The 13,865-nt window shown below is 42.4% G+C and overlaps 1 protein-coding gene across 1 annotated transcript in view; it reads left to right on the top strand.

The window, feature by feature from the left end:
- The window catches only part of LOC115019744 (cilia- and flagella-associated protein 47-like), a 48,806-nt gene that overhangs the window by 16,417 nt on the left and 18,524 nt on the right, over positions 1-13,865 (top strand). The window contains 24 exon segments of the mRNA XM_029449305.1: positions 88-165; positions 2,262-2,409; positions 2,596-2,675; positions 3,477-3,669; positions 3,851-3,936; positions 4,177-4,384; positions 5,307-5,532; positions 6,097-6,214; positions 6,904-7,010; positions 7,261-7,361; positions 7,662-7,784; positions 7,883-8,108; positions 8,236-8,307; positions 8,708-8,845; positions 9,348-9,435; positions 9,610-9,705; positions 9,875-10,061; positions 10,214-10,311; positions 10,531-10,647; positions 11,340-11,474; positions 11,973-12,085; positions 12,969-13,119; positions 13,361-13,449; positions 13,681-13,767. Of these exon segments, the coding sequence (XP_029305165.1) occupies positions 88-165; positions 2,262-2,409; positions 2,596-2,675; positions 3,477-3,669; positions 3,851-3,936; positions 4,177-4,384; positions 5,307-5,532; positions 6,097-6,214; positions 6,904-7,010; positions 7,261-7,361; positions 7,662-7,784; positions 7,883-8,108; positions 8,236-8,307; positions 8,708-8,845; positions 9,348-9,435; positions 9,610-9,705; positions 9,875-10,061; positions 10,214-10,311; positions 10,531-10,647; positions 11,340-11,474; positions 11,973-12,085; positions 12,969-13,119; positions 13,361-13,449; positions 13,681-13,767 (3,065 nt within the window).

The raw sequence follows: 13,865 nt of genomic DNA, 5'->3' as shown, positions 1-13,865 counted from the left end.
TACACTACTAAGCGTGTGTGTGTGTGTGAGTGTGTGTGAGCAATGAAGATAAGAATTGATGTACACTACTAAGCGTGTGTATTACAGATAGCGCTGAGGAACATGAAGTCCATTGAGCTCAGAGTGGGTGGATCAGTGGAGACTCCTAATGTAGACATCAGTGTGGTAAGTTTGTTTGTGTGTGTGTGTGTGTGTGCGTGTGTGTGTGCGTGTGTGTGTGTGTGTGTGTGTGTGTGAGACTTGAAGATCTGTCATCTCACGAGGACCACAATAGAAACAAGCTTTAAGCTTTATTATGTTTTCATCTTCGAGGATTGAATTGTATTGTAGTTTTATATTCACCTTTTTATATTTGTAATAAATGAACCTATATTTTTCACCATGCCGTAAGCACAATCAATATATCAAAGGGTTTGTTTATCATATTGCACACAAAAAGTATTCCGTTATAGCTGATGATGATATTAATATTCATAATAGAAAATAAATTAGAAGCCCCTTTCACAAAGGACACTAAAGGATACTTTACATAAAGAAAACGAGAAAAAAAGGATCAGATTTTAAAACAGAAATGAAAACAGCATTGCAAATTGAATTTGTTTAGCTGAGTTCAGCAGCATATTGAATTATGTCCATGGCTTTATTGGGCAACCCCTGTCAGAATTGAATCCGAACAAGACGTTACAAGTGTATGGATGAGGGTCTCTGCTTCGGAGTAATGGCTGGAGTCTGGAGAGGCTCTTCAGGTGGAAGAAAGCAGATTTGATACTTGCACGCATAAGTATAAGCTCTGCTTTGTTTGGTGTTAAGTTAGAGCACCTTTGATGTCGTCCAGTTCTTTATGGCATGAAGGCAGTTATTTTAATTTACCAGATGTGTTCTGCAGCGTCATCCAGAAGGTATTAACTCAATCAGAGTCAGGGAAAATATTCAGTGTAAACAACAACAGCAGCAGTATTAAACAGAGTCTCTCATTATTTTCTTGGTGACCTACAATTTTCCCGGCTGCTCTAACAACCCCTCGCCAACTTGTTTTTATTTTCCACGGTCAGGTTACTGTTCAAGACTGAGATGTGAAACACAAAGATGCTCTGTGTCAGGCTGGCATAGACTCTTTTATTCCTCCAAACACATTTTTAATTAGAGAAATTGTCACCGTTACCAAAAGGTCACGAGTATCAACAATGTCGGTTGGTTTGGAAGGAGACACCTGTCAAAATCTGAAAAAACAACAATCCATCAAGGAGTAAGGCCACAATTAAACTTTAGATAAGCATTTGTTTTCCCTATAATACTGTCGTATAAACCCTGAGCTGTATGTCCGCGATCCAAGTCTGTTTCCTTGATATACACTATGAAGGACGTGGAAATCCTAACAAATACTGTGCCTCAAAACATCTTCCCCTAACATTCATTTTGTAGCTCAGGAATCCTAGTTTTGTGCACTTTGCACCACGCTGTGTGTCTTTGTGGCCTTGAAGATATGAATTTAGCTGTAAATACACAAGTTAAACTGTTATAGAAAATTAGAAATATTCATTAATATGCTGCGTTTTGAATCCATGTTGTTTCAGGTTGACCTTATTATGCATCTTTTGTGTAAAGTCCTTTTGTCATGATTTATGTGACTGGATGAATATTTTTCAGGCCTTTTCATTCGGTCATTTTGCTCTTTCTGTTCGTACGTCACACCACTCACACAAAACGGCACAAGCATAAATATTTTTTATCAATTGACTGACATAAATGCAAGATGAGATGATAACATAATAGAGAGAACAATATAGATAATATAGAGGAACATTTGAACTGAACTCAGGTTTATTTCTGATGCATAACAATTATTATTATGAAAATGTTCGCTTCCAGTCGTGTTATTATTCATATTATGTCATTATAATATGTTATCAATGTAGAAGCATAATGCATCTTGTTTCTTGCTGTCGGGTTTTATTTTTAAAACGCTCACTAATAATATCTTGGCTCATAGATGTGGAACGTTAAGGAATAGAGGAAAGTGATGTTGTGAGGAGGAAGAAAAGATACCAGACTTTGTCTTCAGGGTCATGATTCTTTAGTTTCTCTCTGAAACTTCAATAGTGCTTTTGCAAAGTTTTCTCTCTCACAATAAAAGTTACCAATTCCCCCCTCTCTCAATTTAGTCTTCAGGCCTTATAATACGTGCAACTTTTCCCCATGTTTTGAGAGATCCACCATGACTGTTTATCTGCTTGTGCTCGTTTCTCCTTCCCTCGTTTCAGCCCCATTTCCAGTTTTACGGGGTTCATGCTGGTTGTCAGCGAGCGATACCGTTCTCTCTGACAAACCAATCGTCGGCCCCAGCCCGGGTTACCTTTGACCTGTCGGAATACACAGACTTCTCTCTGCACCTTCCCCAGCCCTCAGCAAGTACGTGTTTACACACACAACGCAGCACGTCACACAGTTGATGTATGGTGTGGTGATGGGCGGGTAATATGTCCTAAGAAGAAAAGAATAATAAGCAATTTAAATACAAGGCACGTTGTCTTGGGTTTTGGTCTGTGTGCGTGCTTTTATGTTTTTGTGATTGTGTTTGTGCATTTCTACGAGAAGAGAAGGAGCCAGGGCTGAGTGTCGTGGAGGTCCAGGCCAACCAGACAGTGGACTGTTTTCTTGTCTTCTTCCCCACTCAGGTTACATTTTGACCAAACATCTTGCAGTAGATACAGTATCATGAAGAGTTTGACTGTTCTCTAAACCCCTCCTGAACAGAGACTGTCCCATCATAGCTTCTGCTAGCCAATAGCTAAAGTGTAAGGAAGAGATAGTGTTTCTATCTGCAAACGTCTCAGTAACTAGCATACCACCTACAGCAGTAACTAAGACTTACTTCTAAGGCTAAGGAGAATATCATCAACTATTATTTATTCCTTATTGGATTTTGGAAAGTTAACATTTACATACAAAAATGTGTGTTAATCGCTAGAAGTCAACGTTAAAGGTGCATACCGCCACCTACTGTACTTGAGTGTTGCATCGTGACTTCATGAAGAGTTTATACTCTGGGTAACAAACCAACACGGCTAAATGCAGCGCAGGTGGCACATGAAGTGGCAAGTATGACCTTGAAGTTCTAGCAGCTGATGATGAAACAGTAGCAGGTGGCAGAGATGATGGAGTAAACTTTAATTCAATCTTTATAAGATTATAACACACCTTAAAAGTGTTGACAGAGACGGCATAATGACTTTTCCATTTATATTCAGCCATAATAAGCCCTGGGAAATATGTGTTTATTAGTCTGTGTTGTTTACTGCAGCTGTAGATGCTGCTAATACACATGGATTTCCTTTTTTGCGTGCTGTGCAGAGCTCTTGATTCAAGTTGGCGTAATGTGCTTAGCGAACAGACAATTACAGCTTTAAAAAAGTGTTTGCAAAACTGAAATATTAAAGAAGTAGACATCGACCGTGGATGTAAATGTCTTCCTGCAGGCAGCCAGTTATGACTTTGACCTGCCATTGATGGTCAACGGAGTGAGATGGCCCACTGCGTCTCTGTCTCCCCTCCCCCCTCCGTCCTCCTCTTCCACCTCCTCGCTGTCAGCTGTCAGCAGGAAGAATGCCGTCAAACCTCTTCCCCAGCCCGTCACCGTGACACAATGGTCACGGCGCGTACAGGCCACAGGTGGGGTCATTGATGGGGAGTTAGAGTTGTGTGTATATTTTAAATACTATTCCCTATGTTTCTTCTGCCGAAAGGAAAGACTGTTCCATTGTATGTGTACAGAACAAATGTCACACATAGCACTAAGTTCACGTAGCTAAATGTAATGTTCTTCTTCCCCTTTCTGTTTAAAATGTTCTAGTGCTGTGCGCACCACTGGAAATGTCCCCCTCTAGCCTAGAGTTCCACTTGAAACCTCTGGCACCACAGTCTGAAGCTCACACTAAGGTATCAACAAGGATCTGTCTGCAGCGTATCATTTCCTTGCCTCCCTCCATTCCAACATTTCCCCTCCATTCTTCCCTTTTTCAAGCTTTTTTGCTGGATCTCCTCATTTTTTCCGTCTGCCTGTCATCTTGCAGTATGTTCCGTCCTACTGAATATCTGATAGCACTTTCTCACAAATGTAATTCTCTCTTGTTTCCCTTTTTTCTCATGTCTGTCTCTCACTCCTCTCTCCCTCCACAGACAGTGGAGCTGAAAGCCGTGTGTGAAGATAGTGGGTTTTGGCTTAGGTGTGTCGGGACACGTGTATACTGGTGGTTTGACTGCAGAGTGCCGACAGAGCACAGAAGAGAGGGGGGGCTATGTTTGGTGTCTCCATCATCCGGCAGTCTGGGGCCTGACCAGTCCATCTGCTTGACAGTCAGCCTCAGCCCCGAGGCTTTCACAACAGGTGAGAAATGATCGGAAACACACTCACACAACACATTATGATGGCTCTCTCACGGCCTTCCCTCTCTCTTTCACACAGACACAGTCATGTCATTGTAAATATCATCTTTCTCAGATCACACCATCACAATGTATATCAATCCACCCCTTCAAAGCTAATCCTTATTAGCTCATCAGCCTGTCCCACTCATAAACTGTGTCTCAATCCAGCCCCTACATTTAGACACAGCTATAATGTTCATCAGTCTTGCTAATTGTTAATGGGAATCAATCGGCCATGTTATTTGGGGCAACTCATTTCTAAGGTAGTAGCAAAGAGGACGAGGTTGATTTTGTTGTGGTTGAGGGATGTGTGTGTGTGTGTATTTCCCGAGGAAACACACACAACACACACCGGCGATTGTAATGCCTCTGCTGTTAAGTTGCCCCGTCGCTTGTCATCGTACCTTTACACGCTTCAGAGTTTCATTTATCATCTGAATTCAGCGATAATAGTTCAATATTCTGAAAGTCAAGACTTTGTTTATTTGAATTCAGACGAAAGCCCACTGTCCGGTGTCGTACTTATAGAACTGGAGTTCCATCCAGGTAACCTCCGTTTCACCTGCTCTCATTACTGATCAGGAGACTACTGCCCTGCAATGGCCTCGTTTATCTTCTTTCAGCCACTGCTAGAGAGCCGGTCAGGGTGAGAAGAAGGTTTGCGAGGTGTGTTTCTTCAAGTTGATTAATGGTGTTTCCACTATCAACAACCTCCATTAGCATTGGAAATTTGTTGGAGAAAACACAAGCATCTCAAGCCCTCTCTGCCCCGCGGTTAGTGATGTTTTAATAGATGTTATAATGTGAGGTTATGTGGGCGACGAACCTACACTCTGCGCTTGATGCGCGACTATAAATTCACCTGTGTGTACACATCCTAGGGACCGGCAGAGTGACCAAACTGTCCCTCCCTCTTTACCTGGGATTGGAGGGAGTGGAAGGGATGGGAGGAGAGAAGGGACATCAACCATACAAAGAGCTGTCCGTCACTATTACCCTCCAGCTTCCCTGTATCACCATCAGCCCCCCCCAAATCCTCCTGACACCAGTACCCCTGGAAAGCAATGCAACTGCCACACTCACCCTGCTGGCCTCAGGATATCCGAGGTTGGTGTATATACACACACAGACAGTGTTTTCTATTCAGCCCAGGACAGAAATCTGTTCCAGTAACCGTTACATTTTATGAACGCTTCATTTTGGATTATTTGGATCATGACACACGGACAGCTGCTTTGTGATCACAGTTGTGTTCGTCAGTCAGAGCAATAAGATTGATAGATTTTTATTGTATTTACACTTTTTCTAGTGTGTGGCAATTTACCAGCTGTGTCGAGCCATTGGAGCTAAATGGATGCAGAGGAAACGCCGCCACACACATAAACTGACTTCATTATTCATTTTCAGTGAGATTTTTATCAATCAAGCCAAGACTCATTAACTGGCAGGTCTGCACACATGTTGGATTTTGCCAACCCAAATCCATTTGCCTGAAATGAGAAACATTTTTCTTTTTAAATATCTACACGAAACAATAAAAGAAAAAAAGGCATGTACCCACAAGCATTATTGAGAAGGTTGCTTATGATATTGCATGGGAGCAGAAAGTTGAATGCTGTTCTATTGGAGATGTTCTTCTTCTACACATCCATTGTCTGTCCACCTTTGCAGTGGGACCACGGTATCAGCTGAGGTGGATGAGGTGGAACTGGAGGATGGGACAAAGATAAAACCTGTTTCTGTCTTCTTTCCAGAGGGTAACAACATCCCTGCACAGACCCAGGATCAGGTACAGCCCTGTACTCACACCAGTTTACACTATTATGGATCCTGTTCTTGTTACAAAACACACTCAGACTGACGATATTCTGCACAAATACACCATTTATATTCTAGCATTCTACAAGTGGTTACATTACTGATGTCCATAATACTGTTCCACACGACAAACTCTGATATTAATCTCATATGTGCTTTACCAATACCATTACACTTCCACGTTCATCATACCACTTTTGCTCACCTGAAAATATCATTGCTGCGTACCGTCGGCTCGGTCTAATGAATGAATTAACCTACTAAAATATTACAGTTGCCATTGCACATGAACACATGTCAGGAGATTACAAATAAATCAAATACCACAAAACACAAAAGTGCCTATAACAACATAATACAGTGTCTTTCTTAAGGCTGTATTATTGTAGGTCCAAGCCTCAAAAGATGTGTAATGCATCTACCCTGGCTATATTTATCTGTGCTTCTTCCCACTCTGTCTCTATTTCCTTCTGCAGTATTATCACACACTGTCCGAATACCATCTTGTGATCAGATAACTAAAACTGGATTAATGTAACAGGTGTAGCTGATTTTCCTGGCTGGCACTTCAACAGAAATACTATCATGCTTGTGGACATTATAGCTGTGTCACTCTGTCACTCTTATCTGCAACCACAGAGACATCCAGTAGACATTCAGAACCAGGAGCCCGATGTGAGCTCTCTGATCTGCAGTGTGTCCTTCTGCTCCGCCATCCCTCTGTCCCTCCGCACAGCCATCGCCTTCACTGACCACCTCCACAACAAGTAACTGGTTTATTCTTAGACACTACCCCCTTAGATCTCTCTTTCTTGTCCTTCATCCCGCTCACAACCCATCCTAAAACAAGCTACAATCTCTTTCTTATTTGTCCATTTTACTGTTGCAGCCTTCTGTTTTTCTATTCCAATATAACAAAAATAGAGATAATCAACTGCATAGTCCTTTAAATCCCCACATTTACGTTGGTTCCATCTACTAATATGACTTTTCTTCCCTCTTGGTCTCTGCCGCCAGGTTTAAGGTCCGGTTGCTTGCTACCGCTGACAACTGTCTGTTGACAGTCTGGCCCTACATGTCTCTGCACCGCTCTGAGCAACAGATAGTTCTCAAGACGGGTACTGGTGCTGTATACAAACACACATCAATGACACCATTACCTATATAAAGCATGGGTAGACTTAAGGACCAGAATCCTTTATTCCAACAGTTTATAAAATGTCAGACAATTGTGTAATACACCTTCCTTATTTTCACATAGCCCAAGGTGATGCCTTGAAATGACTAAAGATACAATGATACTAAGTGTATGGGGGGGGGGGGTACTATTCACCTTTTCCTGGCCACTTGAGTTTGCAGCCATGGTTATTAATTCAACATATTTCTCCTTGCATCTGATTGGTCTATATGTTTTTTAGGGTCCACAGCTGTAGAAGCGATCCTTCAGCGCTACCACACACCAAGTCCTGCCTCTGGTCCGACGTCATCGTCCTCCTCATTGTTTGATCGCAACAGCTCAACGAACAACAACTCGACCTCAGGTCAGAAGTACTATGTTGTTGTATTTTAAGTGTGATTGTTTGTGTGTATGTCTGAGCAGTGTGTGTTTTTATGTACAGTGTGTATCTGTTCTCTGCAGATTCCTTTCCAGACAGTGACAGTGTGAGCGGCCGGGCCAGCGGGAACACAGACATCCCTCCTGAAAGAGACTCCCCAACCGATCTTGGCGTCCCAGAATTCCCCGCTGCCGACTCAGAGGAAGGACTATATTACCAGAATATATCATTGGCTGTGGAAAGGTGGTTTAGCCTCTTTGGGTGGCCGAGTGGACCGCACCCCATATCTGTGCCACACACACTCAGAAGGTAACCCCCAAGAGGTTTCACAATAGTTTGGCTCAGGAGCCACATTTGGAGACTGGTTTATGTGTAAGATGACTTTCACTTTTAGGTACTTCTTTTATTATAATGTATGCCTCCTCTCTCCCGCCAGAGTTGTGTCAAAAATTCAAACTAATCATTCCAGTGGACGGACTTATCGAGTCAGTCAAAATAAAGACTCCAGGTGTGTATACGAGATGGATAAAAAGGTTGTGTAGGTCTTTGCCTCAAATGAATCATCCTCATGCTGAAACGTTGTGTCTAACGCCATGACAAGATGTTACTACATGTTTACATCTAGTCAACAACCATGAGGAAACTAAGTCATTGAAAAGGATCCTTCCTGCTTTGAAGTGCTTTTATACAGGAGATTTCAAGAATAAACAAAGGCTCTCATGTCTTATAAAAGAAGTGTGTATTAAAGGGCAAAGGGCAGTCTACTCTGCTGTAGTCAATATTCATTCTTTAGAAAGTTTAAATAATAGATGATAATGGAATTGAAGCTCTGCTGGGGTGTAATGTTGTCAGTGGACATTGATGTGTCTCCAGGTATAAAGGACATAACTATTGTGTTGTGTGTCCAGGTCCGTAGTGGACATGCTTCATCACCTGACTGGCAAACAGATTCCCGGTATTCCTCGGTGTCAGGCGTTTTCCATTGATATAGACCAGCGCGTCCATCAGCTGCTCCAACAGCATGAAGCTATGCTTACTTTTCTCAGGTAAGCCTTTACACGCGGAGACCACGCGACAATGCTGCCGACATTGTTTGAATTTAAGTTAATTTGGCATGCTGGTCTTGTATTTGAATAGGTGTGAGTCACTTTCATGTGGAAGTCACAACAGCAATCTCACAAGGTCAGACCTCTTAACATTCCTGCAACACTTCAAACATGGCACAAGCATGACTTGAAGCTGTCAGCAGTACAAGGTCAAACAATTATGCATGTGTCGCAATTATGGCTTTGGTTTGGATTAGGGAAATGTGTCATGTTGCCGGGCGCAGCTTGCATTTTGCTAATTTGCTAAAATGGGCCATTGAGGTCAAACATAATTTATTTTAATGTGCTGTCCTGTCTGACTAAAACCGTAGGGACAGCAATCGTACGTCCTAATGTCACAATTCCATTACTGAAACCGATAGAGAAAGCCAGCAATGTTACATTTGGGAAATGTTTTTGGTCTACTGTCAATTTTCTATGTTCTTTGTGCTTCTGTGTTCAGGGTGCAGGGAGCCTTCCTTTGTCACATCAGACCGGAGTACTTGCTTGACGTGCAGGAGTTCAAACACTGGTGCTCCCTGCAGCTCCAGGTACACATTCACACACAAGTTGGTCCTAAACCATGTAAATATACTTTTTGGAACATAAGACAATTGCTTTAGTGATGCCTCTCTGCTAACAATGAAAACCCTTGTTCACTCAAACAACATATTTACAGCTACTTGTGCCATATACATATTGTACCATGTGTTTATTTCCCTCAGTCACATGAGGAAGAACATGGTTTGGACTACAGCAGTGTTGACTTTGAGTCTCTGAGCAAACGATCCTGGACTGACGTGCTGCTGCAAATATTCAAGGTGCATTTTGAATTGAAACACTTTGACTCCTGACAGCTTATTGGAAGTCTGAGGACATTTTCCGTACTTGGGAACAGCCTGTGTGAATGTAGAGCAGAGAAGTGTTGTAAAAAACGTCAATTTGATCCTGTTAAATACCAGCATTGAACATTCCTCTGCATGCTCTCAGGTGCTGGTGTTGTGCCGCGTGTCAGAGACGGGTTTGAACACAAGTCTGAAGCATGACGACGTAGATGGAATCCTCCCTGTCAGCTCACAGCCACGGGCCAGTAACATCTATTCATCCTACGAACTCCAGCTGCTCTCATGGCTCAACATGCATTACCAGAGCATGAGGAAGACTGTGTGGGGAACAGGTAGGACACACAACATGTACAACACCACAGTCCAATGCTGATGCTTGACTGGGCCTCACAGTAGTGCATTCTGCTGTAGTGTGTGAATGTGAATATAAGATTTGACTAAATTACTGATTGTTGTGTCATTTCTGCATGGTACGGGTTCACAGGTGGTGTCCCATCAGCACGCTGGACAGTGAATTTTGACCTGGACTTGACAGATGGACTGGTGCTCGCTACTCTGCTTGCAGCCTACTGCCCTTATCTGGTGTGTGTGTGTGTGTGTGTGCGTGCGTGTGTGAGGCCGCAATTAGTCCTGAATAAGGTTAGGCCTGTGTGTGTGTGTGCAATTTCAGGGCTGTCCAGATAAAGAGTAACAGGCAACCAAGTGGCAGAGAAAGTTGAGATCTAAATGAAACATGTGGCGTTACAGATAAACCTTGACGTGGTTTTTAAATGATCTCTTATCTGCTGTGTTCCTGATTAGATCTGCAGCCTCTTCCGGAGGATGTACAGCACAGCTAGCAGCCTGGAACAGATCCTTCACAACAACATCATTGTGGTCCAGGCCTTAACTGCACTTTCTCTCAACCTAGACATAAAGGTAACTACCAGATGGTGCCAGAGGGCTCTTTCTAACCGCAATAGTTATATTTTGAGTTTGTTGAATATATTAAAACAGTACTCCACAGATGTAGCATGACACTCCAATACTTATATATTATAAGTTCCTTCTTCTGTTATCTGTTATTCTATTACTTCTTCCGATTGTTTAGCTTTTTGTTTAGTATCGTTATCGATATATTATAGGCGGGTATCGTATCCAAGTCATAGCGTTGGTATCGTGGCAACAGAACTTTACACATACCAGAGTTATTCTGTGTGCAGATTGATGGAACTACACTGCATATTCATTGTACGTGTAATTAGAGAGCTGATAATGAGTGTACATTTACAGAGAATACATCTTTTAAGATATCTAGTACAGATTAATACCATCCACATTTTAAGTGCACGCAGAGAAATGACAGAGAAATATTGTCTTATTACTGCATTCATTGCCTTAATTAATGACTTAATGACAACTGGAGATGTTCAATATATCATGATGATTATGTCAGAGATTAGGCAGCGCAGCCTGTGTCCCCGTGCGTCCCCTGTGTCTGAGTGTGTGTGTGTGTGTGTGTGTGTGTGTGTGTGTGTGTGTGTGTGTGTGCGTGCGTGCGTGCGTGCGTGCGTGCGTGCGTGCGTGCGTGCGTGCGTGCGTGCGTGCGTGCGTGCGTGCGGTGTGTTCAGCCCACAGACTTGTCAGACCCCAATCCAGTGCAGATGTTAATTCTGTGCGTTCACCTGTATGAGAGGCTGCCTCAGTATCTGCCACTGCACACCATCACTTTATCAGGAGGCCTGCACAGCACTTTCAGCAAACAGGTAACAAACACACACACACACACACACACACACACACACACACACACACACACACACACACACACACACACACACACACACATAAACACACAGGAGACACCTAAATAAAAACTTGAACTGCATGCCTTGTAAATCAACTAAATGAGCACTGTGGAGCAGAAAATGTCTTGGATAATAAGCTCCCAGACAGATAATGACACAAAGACACACATTAACAGGATTATAGACACACACACATACATTTAATAAGATTACAGACACACACACTAACAGGATTAGAAACACAGACACATATACATTTGGGTAATGATCCACATTGTCAGGTTAAGCCACATTACAAGTCGAACAACAGTAGATGTCAGTCTGTCTGTGCTAGGGAAGATTTCATTGTTGCATTGTTTTCGGCCAGCGGCATTGGTCTGTGTGTTTGTGGATGTGTTTGTATGTACAAAAATCTAGATATTTCGTTGTGTGTGTGTGTGTGTGTGTGTGCTGCAGGTGCGTCTGAAGAGCCCATCATCTGAGCCGATGAAATACCAGGTCTACCTTTTAGGAGAGGATGCCCATCTCTTCTCCCTCCCTAATGGATCTACTGTCACTATTCCTGCAAAGTATGATTTTTACCCAAGAAATGAAAATCCCTGTACACTTCTTTTACTGTACTAATCTGTACAAAACTTGTAAGAAACTAGGTTTTCTTTGTGCAGTATCTTACTTCACAGGTGTTATAATTTGGCGCTATATAAATGAAAAAAGACTTGAAATTGATTTGACATCACAGAGGATTCTGTAAATACACTTAATTTTAAGTTTAGCAACCAATACATTTGTGTCATGAAACAGGAGTTCCAAAAATGCTTGCAATATTTAGTTGATCTTATATATATATATATATATATTGCAGAGACTGTAAGGACGAGTCACTACAGACATGTAGCCTGAATAGTTTTTTCTAAGGCTCTGAGACCACCTCTGGTCACCATGAGAGACAGTGTCTTTAAATCATTTCTGTCAGATTTAAAACGGGAATAATCTTGAAATGAAATTGTAATGATGAAACATTTGTGCATGTACATCAACACTAAATAGTAAAACTGGTATCGTTAGCGAAAAGGTGCTGTCTTTGTATCTGTACTTCCAAAGTTATTAGCTTTGGGCACACTAGTGCGCTGCAAAGAAAAGGAAAAACCCTCCTACACCTTTTCAGCTCCACCCAAGATTGATTACAATTGGTTTTTCCTTGAGACTGTAGCTCATAAAAATGTACCATGTCTCATTTTGAACCCCAGCTCTCAGAAATGCTGTCTTTTTACTACGCTATTATTCAGAAACATAATATAAAAAATTCAGCTGATTCATTCCTGTCATAACCTGAAAATGGGAGGTTGTACAATAAAATGATTGAGTTGTAAAAGCACTGTGGAAGGCATGCTGGTTCCCCTCCAGCAGGAAATGCTCAGATGTTTGACGTCGGCCGTGGTGTTTTTTTAATAGGGCGAGCGCTGAACTGACCGTCCAGTTCACCTGCTCCGTCATGCAGCCCGTGGAGGCAGTCCTTCTGCTCATCTCCAGCTCTCCTGTTGGCCTGAGCAGCACCACTCTCACATTCAATCTGAAGACCCACGTCAATCACATCACTCCCACAGTGAGTATCATGAATTAAAGGGGTGTGCAGGCTGCCACTCCACATTTACACTTCACTACTGACACAGTTGGCTTCAAGCCTCACTTACTGATCTGTTGATAGCTTGCATGCTGCCTCTAACACGCATCACACATACCGGTAGTTTGGAGTGCAGTGTTTCTGCGGGCTGGCTGTTACAGAGAGGCTGTAGACTGATGATGACTTGGTTACAGCTTGTCTCCTTCCAACTGTCTCTCATTAGAACACTATCAAGTGCAAGTCTCCATGCTACCAGCTGAAAGTGATCCAAGTGCCCATAACTAACCCTTTCAAAAAAGAAGCTACTTTCAGGTAGGTGTCTGTCCACGCACACATGCATATTTGTGACTGTTAGGATCCCCTCTTGACATCAAAGGGTCTGTGTACCCAAATAACAAAAACTAGTTGAATTCAATTGTGTTTGCACTGAAATATTACAAATATAAAAAACAAAAAGCAACAGCGATGTGGCTTCCCAGAGACAAAGTCCCAGTGCAGTATGTCTGTGTTCTCTGCTCTGTGTGTATGTGCATGTGTGTTTAGGGTGGTGCTGGTGGAGTCTTTGCTCAACCCACTGGAGCCTGAAAAACAAAAAGACGGCCTCGTCCAACAGGCCTCCTCCAAAGCCAAGTAACACATGCACTGTTCACAACACTAATACACACACACAATCAAAGACACATGCTGTGTAGACACAAAGTACACACACAGTTAAAGGAATGTGTTGA

The sequence above is a fragment of the Cottoperca gobio genome, chromosome 2 (genome assembly GCF_900634415.1).
Source record: "Cottoperca gobio chromosome 2, fCotGob3.1, whole genome shotgun sequence".
NCBI lineage: Eukaryota > Metazoa > Chordata > Actinopteri > Perciformes > Bovichtidae > Cottoperca > Cottoperca gobio.
This window is presented reverse-complemented; position numbering and strand designations above follow the sequence as displayed.